At 46.3% G+C, this 12459-nt stretch overlaps 1 protein-coding gene across 6 annotated transcripts in view; it reads left to right on the top strand.

The window, feature by feature from the left end:
• Positions 1-11878, top strand: part of Rpap2 (RNA polymerase II associated protein 2) — a 64543-nt gene extending 52665 nt beyond the window's left edge. For 4 of the 6 annotated variants that reach the window (XR_006020755.1, XR_006020753.1, XR_006020754.1 and 1 more), the window contains one exon: positions 8711-8846. Coding sequence is in view for 2 of the 6 variants with exons in the window: in XM_038321117.2 (XP_038177045.1) it covers positions 8711-8852 (142 nt within the window). In the remaining 4 variants the exon portion in view is untranslated. Of the gene's footprint in view, positions 1-8710; positions 8861-11686 lie in introns of those variants that run through there. The other 2 variants (XM_038321117.2, XM_038321165.2) reach the window with 1 other exon arrangement.
• Positions 11879-12459: the final 581 nt, after the last annotated feature.

Raw genomic sequence — 12459 nt, 5'->3', positions numbered from 1 at the left:
TGAAGAGCCCTTAAATATACAGGCAGAAGTCCTTTTGAAAATATATACCCTTTTACTCATTTCTGAAAAAGAGATTTCACATAATATCTAGGGTGTGGTGAGCCCTCAACTTTCTGACAGCACCGTGAGCTTTTGTGTTACAGTCACAGGCTGCCAGTGTCTCATTCCTGAGTGTGAGCATAGGGCAGTAGAGAGAGAGGATTTCTGGTTTAATCCTCGGTCATTTAGTTCTTCTGGAAAGAAGGGTAAATCCTAGCTCAGTATATAGAACAGCAAGATAGCCTGATACTGGGGCTGGAGAGATGGCTCAGCAGTTAAGAGCACTGGCTGTCCTTCCAGAGGACCCGGGTTCAAGTACCGGCACCCACATGGCAGCTCACAACTGTCTGTGACTCAGTTCCAGGGAATCTGACAGTCTCACACTAATGCATATAGAATTAAATACATGTAAGACTGATACTGAATCCCACTGAGAAAATTAGGTGGTATAACCTCATAAAATACTACAGTTAATTTTCACCTGCACCATTCTTAATGAAGTGCTTCAGCCGAGTGTGATGGTGCATGCCTACAACCCCAGCACGCAAGAGACTGAAGCAAGAGAAGGGGCTTCATAGTGAGACCCTATCTCATCTTAAAATTTATATAAACCTATAAAAAACAGAATTGTCTCGTCTGTTCCAGCAGGTTTTGCTCTTGTTTGACTCTAATCCCATAGACGTCAGGTATTATATTTGTTATTTGGTACTTTAAAATAGGGCCCCATCCCATAGCCCAGGCTAGCTTAGAACTTGTGGTTGTCCTCAGAAGTGCTGGGATTATGGCTGTGAGCCTCCGCTCCAGGCTCCGCTGTCTTTTACATTGCTAATATGATAAGCACAGTGTATGCAAACCCTGACAGTGTTTCTTTTTGGTAGGAAATTCCCTCGTCCCTCTCCTTCCTGGCTCTGACTTACAGAGAATAAGAGGGGCGAGGGTTTGGAGTTTTTTCTTGAAAAAGGCCAGTGTTATCTTTTAACAGTCACTGCATCCATGGCCTTTATGCATAGTGAGCCGCAGCGTGGGCTCCCTCCCTGCAGCAGAACTCTGTATGAACTCAGTAATTTCTCAAATCTGATAGGTAAAACTGTGTGGCTTTTGCTTCCTGTCCCTTCCTCCACCCCTAAACCATACAGCGTCGTGTTCTCTGGTGACATTTACTCACACAGAGGGTGATGTGCTGTCCAGTACCATTTAGAACATTTTAGAACAGCCTGCCTGCCTCAGAGCCCACGGAGAGTGCTCCTGCTGCAGCTTAGTGCTGAGGGTGTGGTCCTGGGAAATCCACGACGCAGGTGCTAATTCAGAATGCTGGATGCTTGGTGCCCTCGGAGCTCTTGAGTGCAGGTCCCAGTGCTTCAGCCTGGCACAGCGGCTGAGGCAAGAGGGACCAGAATGGGGAAAGTACTGAAAACTCCAAGTTCATTGCCCTACAGATGGATTATACAGCATTAAATCTGTTATCTAGTTCTAATTGTCAGATAAACCAAGATTTGAACTCTGTGCATGGCTCTCTCTGCTGACAGGATACAAACCCAGGACCTGTGGGTAACTTCTGAGGCTTGATCAGCAGTTTTCAGAGCTCCGGTCCTTGAGTTTGTTTTATTAAAAGCCCTCCCTTGTCGAGCTCAGACTGGAAGCCCTTCCTCCTCCTCAGAGTCCCTGTTAACCAGATGCTGTCCTAAAAGCGGAGAGCGCTGTTCCAGCCTGGCGTGTGCTCTCCTTTTGATGTGACAGATGTGGAGCAGTGGGCTAGGGCTTATCAATAAGATGCTGTTTGACACTTGGCTTTGCCTTTGTTGTCACTGTGGAGAACTGGCTGCCGGGGCCTCTGTGTGCTCAGAACTGAGACTTGAGTCCCTGGGGTTCCCATGGGAAGTTTCTCCTCCTTTATGAGCTTATGTCACAAGTTTTTATTACCTGCTTTTGCAGACTGTTGCCCTCTAGGATAGTATGTGCAAAGCGGACCTCTGCCCTCACTCATGCTTAGACAGATTTAAGCATTAATTTTTAAAATATCCACTACCATCCACATTGTCTACCAATGATTTTAAAGATATTTCCTAGAGAAACACATTGTCAAATGTTGCTATTTTTTAATTAAGTAGAAGTGATTCGGTCGTTGTTTTCCTTGATAGTCACTATTGAAAATAAGGAGTAGAATAGAGACTTGTCCCTTTCGGTGTCCAGTGGGTTATTTTTAATAAAAAGGTCGAACAGGATAATATAACTGAGGATAGGGCGCATGCCTGTAATCTCGCTCTTGGGAGGCTGACAGAGGAAGATCATGAGTTCTGGGTTCAAAACCAGCCTGGGCAACAGAGCCGATAGCAAAGTTTCTGTCCGTCGGGTTTTACCAAAGGGGCTAAAGATCCTGCAGGTGTACCTCGGAGATAACTTAGAAGTGAAAGATCTCATTTCATAGTAGAGTCTTTGGGTTTGTTAGGCTTTTGCAGTGATAGATTTAGACAGTGTTTGTTCTGAGGCGCTCTGTGTCCCTACAGTAAGAAACTGGATGGGAGCACAGGAAAGAGCATGGGTTATAACGAGTAGTTACAAGGTGGAGCTCTGTGAGTTCAAGGCCAGCCTGGGCTACAGAGTGACTTCCAGGGCAGCCAGGGCTACATGGTGAAATCCTGCATTGAAAAAGGAAGGGAGTCGGGAGCAAAAGGGTCTGGGCTAGGGATAGATAATGGTAGAGTGTTTGTCTAGGGTAAGTGAAGTCCTGTGCTTAACTCCAAACCCACAAAAGCAAGAGTATCTGGTACCCTCGAATGTCAGAAGAAGACACCAGCGCTCTGGAACTAGAGTGACGTGTCTGTGAATCACCATGCGGGCTCCAGGGAACAAACCCCGGGCCCTCTGCAGAAACACGTGCTTTTAGCCATTGAGCCATCTCTCTAGCACCCAAAAGAGTGTTTCTGAAAAGTGTTTGGAAGGAAGGAAGGAAGGAAGGAAGGAAGGAAGGAAGGAAGGAAGGAAGGAAGGAAGGAAGGAATTCTAGCACAATGGTAGTCATATATGCCCCGAAGTCCCAGCTCAGTTGTAGAGGCAAGAGAATCACTTGAGCCTGGGAATTTGAGTCTAACCTGAGCAATATAGTCAGTTCATGGCTATTGTTCTTGTTGGAGCCAGCTGTTGCGTGGTTGACTGGTTTTAGGACAGGAAATAGTGACACTTGGCACTGTTTCCTCTTGGCAGAATCCATTCTTCCCATGTAACTGTCCTGGCAGGAACAAAGGTATTGGAGAGACAGTTGTCCCCCTCCCTTTGTTTGCCAAGAACTCTACGCTGGGAAAAGTAAAAGGCTTAACCCTAGTGCCAACCAGAGGAGGGTCTCCTGGAAAGAGATCTCACGTAGTTCTGACAACTTTTGCTAGACCATTTTGCAGGAAATACTGGAGCCCAGGACATGGGTAATGGTGGGTTACACCAGGCCTAGTTGTGCATACTTCTTGCCTTGTATTCAAATTTAAGCTTCGTGTCAGGACTTAGGGGACAGAATGTAACTAGATTTGTCTGTTCCTCTTCCCGGCGGCCACACTGAGTAGAATGTCCTTTCCCCCATTCCATGAATCTTTGTTTAAGCAGCCGGTGGAAGATGGGAGGAGAGCCACCCCTGCAGGGCTGCCGGGGCCCAGGCTCTGACCCCGACAACTCTCATATCACAGAATTAATCCCAAGAGGACCAGACTTGAGAGGGGACGTGCGGGAGTAGCTGGAAGTTCCTGTGTAGTACTTGGTTTGCCTGATGTATTTAAAGCTCGTTAAAATCCCTGGCTGTTGCTCTGGAATATTCTGGCAGGAAGATGCAACTGAATGCAAGCAAAAAGGAAAGATCAAAATATTTCCCTCCATCTTTTCCTCTAAAAAAAGGGTAATGTGATAAAGAGAAAAATATTGCAGCAATACAACAAAATGGCCTGGTGAGCCACCTTCCCCTGTAGTTATTGGTCAGCAACAGTGTGACAGATGCCGAAGACACGGTGAAGATAAAGGTCACCACCCAGGGATGCTGCTGGGAATGGAGATGGACAGGTAAGCGGGTAACAGAAGGAAGAGAAGCAGGAAGGACAGCGGAGGAGATAAAGCAGAGTAAAGAGGTGGGATGAAGGTGGGGATTGATTGCAAGGAGGGAGGCATTTAAACCGAACGGAGTCACAGGAAAGGGCCCACATTGCAGAGATCTGGGAGAAGAATCCCCCAAGATGAGACCATCTTGGTGCAGAGGCAGGATTGGTCAGTACAGACTCCAAACAACCTGAAGCCAGATGGCTTACCTGGATCTCTCCTGTTGCAGGCACCATAATCGTAGACCATAAGCAGTATATGAATAATAGAGTTACTTGTTTTAATTAGCATAGGGGCTGACTGTAGTGGTTCATGTTTGTAATCCCAGCATTCCAGAGGTGGAGGCAGGAAGAGCAGAAGCTCAAAGACGCCTCAGCTACATGGTGAGTCGCAGGCCAGCTGGGCTACCTGAGAAAAGTGAAGACTGACCAATATTTGTGCAGGGCCAGATGGTAAATATTTTTGTCTTTACTGTAGTCCCAGCTGCTCAACTTTACCGTCGTAACACAAAAGTAGCCATTTGCTGTAAATCCATAGACTAATAAAACTTCATTTACAAAAATAAGTAGGGAGGTGAAACAAACCCATGGGTCCCAGTTTGTCCCTGGGCCTCTCTTAGCATATCGAGAAGTGATAACGTGAGGGGCAGCAATTTCAGTTCTGAAATGCTCATTGCCCTTTTTTAAGACAAGGTTTCTCTTTGTAGCCCTGGGTGTCCTGGAACTCACTCTGTAGACCAGGCTGGCCTCAGACTCACAGAGATCCACCTGCCTCTGCCTCCTAAGTGCTGGGATTAAAGGTGTGAGCTTACCACCGCCCAGCAATAATTGCCAAATTAAGAGAACAAGGCTGTGGAGAATGAGAAGGTGGCTGAGAAAAATGGGATGTTTGCTTTTCCCTGGCCTGGTGACTTAGCAAACTTCATAGCTAATAGCACATTCTTCCACATAAGTTGATATATATTCATGTGGTAAAACAATGGAAAAGGGTCCAAAGAAGTTAGAATCCTAGTATAGTTGCTGCTGAAGGGAGTGGTGCGTCAGACCTGAGAGGGCTGTGCCCACGGGTGTGGGAGTGGCTGACTGAGAGGGATGCAGCAGTAGCCCAGACGGGGGCTCCTGCCTGAAGTGAGCTGAAACGGTGAGGGGGATGGATGGAGCTGACCTAAGAACACTGCAGCTCCACCGGATGGCATCTCATTGGACCTAGGCTGTTGAGGGTGAGAGCTGGGGGTAGCTGAGGAGGGAGGAGAGTGCGGCTCAGTCTTAGGGCGCCTGTCTAGCGCACATGATGCCCTGGGTTCGGTCCCCAGCACTGCAAAGGCAGCAGTCAGGATGGCTGTAGTCGGTGTGCACAGAGCCCTGAGGTCAGTGCCCTGGCCCCTCTCTCCCTTCAAAAAGAGGACTGGGTTTTCTGGTACCAGAATGTTGTGGTGGAAGAAATGAGAGGTTCTGGTTTGAACATGATGCATTTGTGTACTCTAGGGCAGCCTCCAGGAGAAAAATCCCGGGTTTTAATGATGGGTAGTCAGAGCCATGTGACTCAGTGTGGTAGAGAAAAGGACCAGGATGAGAACTGAGCTTATGACTAATGAGCTGCTGAGAAAAGAAAAATCAACAGGAGAGAGTAAAGAATCAGAGGGTCTCAAAAACCCAAAGGAGAATTCTAGAGAAAAAGAAAATGCCGTCACTACAGCACGCTCAGCCAGAACGAGACTGAGGAAGACAATTGTTGCCTGGGAACTCAACAGCTCCAGTCAGCCTTTGTCCAGAGCCTGGTTAGCCATACGCACCCAGGTTCTGTGTTCCTCAGTCCTTGTTGTTTACAAAAGACGACCCTGGGTAGAACCGTGTCTCGGCCCCAGCACGGTATCCCCCCACATAGGTTCTCCAGTCCAGTCTGAGAACCCACAGCTTCTCGGCACTTCTCACCCTTATCATTTTGCTAAGACCCAATCCTGACCGATTCATCCAAAGAGCAGACAGCCTCTTGCTAAAGATAACTGGAGAACTGGACTGTGCCTGGCACACTGGAGGTGTGAGTGCTGCTGTTTAATAACACATGTTCAAGGTAATAAGAGAAGGAATTGTTAACACATGTAAATTCAATCATCGGTCCATTTGCCTTCTAGATGTGAGTTACTTTGGAAAGACGAGTCATAGTTCTCTTGACTCACGTATAAAATTATACATTTAAGTCAAATTTTCAGGGTTGGCATCTTTATTACTGTATAACTTGTCAAAACCATCCTGTGCTTTTTGCCTTCAAATGCGTGTTCTCTAGAGAGGATCTTATCAAAGACCGGGGTGCAGTCTCCATTTTTGTATAGTCAGCTCTGGGGTCTTCTTAGCTGGTTTCAGGTAGTTGGCTGCTGTTGGGTGTGCTTTGTTCTTACTCAGTGAGCTCTTCATTAGTCAGATCTCCATTTCCAAAATTTGATTTTTTTTCCCAAAATTTCTTTTTGCAGTGTTTCTAGTGCATATCCTGTACTGTCTTCCACATGCATGCATGGAACATGCTCCCAAACATACATACCATGTATATGCATGTACACACAATAAGAATAATACAAAATTTTAAATTAAAAAGTTACAAAAAAGTTCTTTTGGAGCCATTGTATCACCTTGGGGTATGTGCCTTTTTTTTGGTTTTGGTTTTTTGTTTGTTTGGTTTTGGTTTTTAGAGACAGGGTTTCTCTGTAGCTTTGAGGCCTGTCATGGAACTCGTTCTGTAGTTCAGGCTGACCTCAAACTCACAGAGATCCACCTGCCTCTACCTCCCAAGTGCTTGGATTAAAGGCGTGCACCTGCACCACCACCACCCAGCTCTCTATCACTTTTATAAAGTGCTTAAGAAGCTGTCTCTTGAAAGCTGTCTTAGGGGTCTCTATCGGTGGTGGTTTTGCGTCTGGCTGGACCCCATACTGTCATAGTGCCTTTAACTGTGGCCAGTGACTTTGGGCACAGGGTATACTGTCACAGAGCTGAAAGACCATTGTCTGTCCAGGCCGCGTGTACAGAACACTGGGTGTGAGCCATCCAGCGTGTCACTACTCCCAGTGGGCATAATGCCCTCTACCCAGCAGTGATGTCTGAAACAGTCAATCGCCAACCAACACCGAAGAGAGAAGCACTTAGAGGGTTCAGTTCTTCCTGGCCCTCTTAGAGCTGGACAGCAGCACAGATAAGACGGAGAGTAGGGTGGCGGAGAGAGCTGCCGAGAAGGTAGGGCGGCGGAGAGAGCTGCCGAGAAGGTAGGGCAGCGGAGAGAGCTGCCGAGAAGGTAGGGCGGCGGAGAGAGCTGCCGAGAAGGTAGGGCAGCGGAGAGAGCTGCCGAGAAGGTAGGGCAGCGGAGAGAGCTGCCAAGAAGGTAGGGCAGCGGAGAGAGCTGCGGAGAAGGCAGCTACACATCTGTGTTTGCTTCCTGCTCCTGCTGTGCAGTGTCTGAGAGCAGGGCTGAGAGTCAGAGCTGGGCAGTGTTCTCTCAGTTCCCATGCTGAGCCAAGATGAATGGTCCAGGCAACTAAACCCTATACAGTGCAACAGAAAATCTGTGGAAGCCCAGACACGAGAAGAGCAGGCATCTGTGAAACCCAAACTCCTATCTCGCTTCTCAGAATGGCCCTTGGCATGGCACCATGAAGGCTTCTGGGGGAGGTGGTACAAGACTACCGTGCATATTTTGGATTACTCATCCAGGTGGGTTGCCTAGAAACGTGGGAAACTTCCCAGTAGCTAGGACTGCCAGCATCCTCATGGCTGGTTTGCTGGGACACCTTGGCCCTTAGCTGTGGTAGCAGGTAGAAGGGAACTTATATGTGCCCTCACTGTGCTCTTCTTGCTCCAGGTATCTGGATCCTCTGAGTCCCATAATCCTTCACTTCAATATATACATATACCTGTTACATTGGTTCTCTGTGTGGAGAGAGGTTGAAGGCCAGCAGTGGTCTGCTCAGTGATCTTGGGTTTTTTGTATTGCATACTTTATTAAAATCTTAGTGCCTGGAATGTAGCTTGTCTTGCATGTGCAAAGCTCTGAGTTCAGTCCACAGCACATTAAAAAGGAAACAGTTCTCTAATAAAAGGCTTGCTTATTGATTACATTTCATTGAGAACATTACATGTAGTCAGTCTTTAGAGATTTATCAGAAGTAGTTTGAAGAAGAAACATAGATTTGGTATTAAATGCCTTATGGTATATTAATGTTTTAAAAATTAAAATGTAAGAGATTCATCCCAATAGGTATCTTGCTTTTTGTTATCTTTGGGGGGGATATAAGCCAAATATTTTATATAGATTGTTTCCAAAGCTCCCCTATCTCCTCCATTCTACAAATGAAAATTTTATGCATTTTTTTGCTTTTATCCAAAGAATTTTTTGGCTTACTGGGCATGTTAATAGGTACAGCAGACATCTTTCCTTATTGAACAGTGTTTGTTGGTCTTTTAGTCTTCTGAGACTTCCAACTTAGTAAAAACCTTTCTCTATGAATTTTGTTACTTCGGAGAAAGTTTTTCCTCCGCAGAAGACCCACCATGGAAAACTAAAGATGTGTCCTCTGGTTCTTCTCATTTCCTCAATTTACTATTGTTGATTTCAGATTGACACCGATTCTTGGCATTCAGAAGCATTCTCCAAAAAATGTGGTATTTACACAGTTTATAGCCACCCTGCTGACAGAACTGCATTTAAAATGTGAAGATCTTGAAAATTTAACCACTGTATTTAGAACCAGCTGCTAAGAAGCGTGGTGAGTTGGATTCTATTTGTTACCTGTGTGAGCTTCTGAAAGTGCTTGGCCAGTGTTCTCTCGCTATAACGACGCTTAAAAATCAGGCGCAGATCTCAAGCTCACTGCAGCTGGCTAAAGACTCAGCTGCCCCCAGCCCTCAGAAATCTTCCTGTGAAGACAGCGGTTCTGGTCGGACATCCAGGATAGCCCCAGGCCATTCCGCTGTCCCGCCCGATCGAGTTTCTTCCCATAATGCACCAGTTCACTGCAGTGGCCCTTCGTGAGCCTTCCCACTCTGCTGCCCCGAGAGTGGAGCTGACCTCTTTCTAGCCAGCATCTTAATTACCTCAGTGCAGACAAGCAGGTAAATTTGCATGCCTGGCTTTGTTGAATTTTATACCTGCTTCTAGAGACACAGCTCAAGTCTGTCGTACGGATTATAAAAACCCAGAGACAGATGTTGGGGTTCAAGCCGAAGATCAGAAAAGCAAAGCAGCCACTAGAGAGTTCTTACCTCTACCAAGGCTCAGACAAAGGGGCAATCCTGTCCTCACGTGGTGACTGCAGACTGCATGCTCTCCTCCAAACCTCAGACTGCACGGGACTCCTCTCTGGTGCTGGGATTAGTGTGAGCTCTGTTTCTCTTTAGACAGATTCGCTCTCCTGGAGCCCAGGGCAGCCTTGAGTCCCTGGATTAAAGGTGTGTGCCTCTAGTGGCTTAGTTCTGCACTGTGATCTTCAGGCAAGCTTTATTTATTAAAACACAAATAAAAGTCTTTGCCTCTTGCAAGCTGACCATCAGAATGTCCCTTAACTACATCTTTTTCTGCCTTCTCATTTAATATGAAAATCAAAAAACTTCTTGGGAAGTATTCTTTTTTTTTTTTTTTTTTGGTTTTTCGAGACAGGGTTTCTCTGTGGCTTTGGAGCCTGTCCTGGAACTAGCTCTTTTTTTTTTTATTTTTTTTTAAATATTTATTTATTATGTGTACAATATTCTGTCTGTGTGTATTTCTGCAGGCCAGAAGAGGGCACCAGACCCCATTACAGATGGTTGTGAGCCACCATGTGGTTGCTGGGAGTTGAACTCAGAACCTTTGGAAGAGCAGGCAATGCTCTTAACCTCTGAGCCATCTCTCCAGCCCCCTGGAACTAGCTCTTGTAGACCAGGCTGGTCTCGAACTCACAGAGATCCGCCTGCCTCTGCCTCCCGAGTGCTGGGATTAAAGGCGTGCGCCACCACCGCCCAGCTTGGGAAGTATTCTTAATTCAAGATTCTCTTTAGTATAAAAGCCAAGCAGTGTAGAAATAAGCTTTAGATAAGAAAGTCTTCCTTACCTCTGCTTTGGCTATTGGAGGTGAGGAAAACTAATTCAGTCTCTCTGTCTCTCTGTCTCTGCCTCTCTCTCTGTCTCTCTCTGTCTCTCTCTCTCCCCTTTGTTCTTTGTCTAGAGGTGGGACCCCATGCAGTATTTCCCCTTCCATGTTGGCATGTCTCTTGTTCTGGCCGCCATATTGTTGAGGTGCAATGGGTAAAGCTTCTGTCTCATTTCCCTCCTGGTCCTCCAGCTCTTACAGTCTTCTCATGCCCTCTTCCAAGATGTTGCCTGAGCCTTAGTGCATGAGTTGTATTGTAGGTCTATCTGTTGGGGCTGGACACCCCATGATCCGCTGCTTACTGTAATTTGAGCAGTTGTGATTTTCTGTGATAGTCTGTGTCTACAGCTAAGAAAAGTTTCTTAGGTGAGGAATGAGAAGCTAACTTACCTGTGAGTAGAAGTATTTAGAATGTGTTTAAGGATTGTATTGGTTTAAAAATAGCAGTAATAGATTCTCCTTTTAAGATTCACTAACCCTGGGTTGTTGGCTGGGTTTCATGTACGAGGCATGATTTTGATTTCCCTCCTGCTGAATGAACCTTAAATCTCATTAGACAGCTGATGGCTACTTCTAAAATAAGAGTGCCACTATCAGCCAGGCGATGGTGGCGCACGCCTTTAATCCCAGCACTCAGGAGGCACAGGCAGGTGCTCTATAAGTTTGAGGCCAGTCTGCTCTACAGTGCGAGTTTCAGACAGGCTCTAAGCTATTTCCATTGCCCCCTTAGGGACAACCTGGCCTGCGAGTGGTTGTTGTAGATCGTAGTAGGCTTCACAGCTGAGCAACACGGGATGGCTTCCCTCCCAGCACCATGAGAGCTATTCAGTTTCATCAAGTCTCTCTTGTCAGTTTGGGGCCTTAATCCCTGGGCAGACGGAGCCCTGGTCAGGAAGGCTTTCCACACCTGAATCATTTCGGGTGCTGCCTGTGTTTTCTCAGCAGTTTCAGGTTTCATGCTTAGGTCCTTAATTCATTTGGAATTTTTTTTTTGTATGAGGTGATAGATATGTGCCTAATTTTATCCTTGTATGTGTGGACATCCAGTTTGCCCAGCACCCTCTGTTGAAGATGCTTTTGTTTCCAGTGTCTTTTTGGCATCTCTGCCAACTACTAAACGGCTGGAGATCCATGTACTCACAATTTTTGTTGCACTGGTCTACACGGGTTTCGTGCCTATACCATATTATCACCATGGCTCTAAAATATATCTTGAAATCTGGAATGGTCATCCATCCAGTATTGTTCTTTATGATCACGACTGTTTTAACTATCCAGGGTCTTGTGTGGTTCCATATGAATTTTAGGATTTTTTTTTTCCTATTACTGTGAAGAATGAGATGGGGGCTTTGATTGGGATTGCACTGAATCAGTAAACAGCGTTTGACAGCCGTGTACAGTGGGTCTGGTGCAGTTTTACACCTGCATACAATCCTAGGTGTTTGACCAGATTCTTTTGTTTCCCAGATATAATTCAAGAAGACGGAAGATGGATTCTCCTCACCATACCTGGAATGTTAGCCACTGGGGGCCATGAGTGACTGCAGACTAAGTGCTTAACTTCCTCAGGCACAGAAGAGCCGCGAGCCCTCACTACCAGAACTTCAAAACACAGGATCTTTACTTGAAAAGGAAAAAATAAATTGAAACTTGAATGAATATTCAAGAATATGCAATTACCTTTATCTTCTTCTGGTTGATTACAGCCAGAAAATTTTAATTTTGGCTGGTTATAAACTCTATCATACAGATAACAGCAAAAGTTAGGTCAATAAAATGTGCTCTAAATGTGACCTTCAATGGAGTCCTTGACAATTCTGGTCACTTTTTCAAAAGCTGACCGTGCTGACCACCCCACCTGTCCTACAACCAAGCTCCCACCAGAACCCTCCTGCGATGCCTCTACACCCCACTTAGTACTGAAACGTGCCATGTTCCCCTCCATGGTTAGCCTGGTGAGTACCCCATAGCTCCCAGTTTGTACCTTTTCCCCAACCTGCCATATCTGGTCAGAGTCCCACAACCAGTGCCCAGCCCAATGTGACCACCCCACCTGCACATAAGCTAATCTCTTGGTTTCCACAGGGTTCCACGTGTGTTGCAGCCAGGGCTTGCACTACAACCTGCCCCACCTGCAACCACCCACAGATCCAAGCTGCATAGCTTCCAGCCACTCTACTTGGTAACCAGACTCCTCACATTTCCTCCAAGGACTAGCCTAGGTCCCACATCCCTTGCCC

The sequence above is a fragment of the Arvicola amphibius genome, chromosome 1 (assembly GCF_903992535.2).
Source record: "Arvicola amphibius chromosome 1, mArvAmp1.2, whole genome shotgun sequence".
Taxonomy (NCBI): domain Eukaryota; kingdom Metazoa; phylum Chordata; class Mammalia; order Rodentia; family Cricetidae; genus Arvicola; species Arvicola amphibius.
This window is presented reverse-complemented; position numbering and strand designations above follow the sequence as displayed.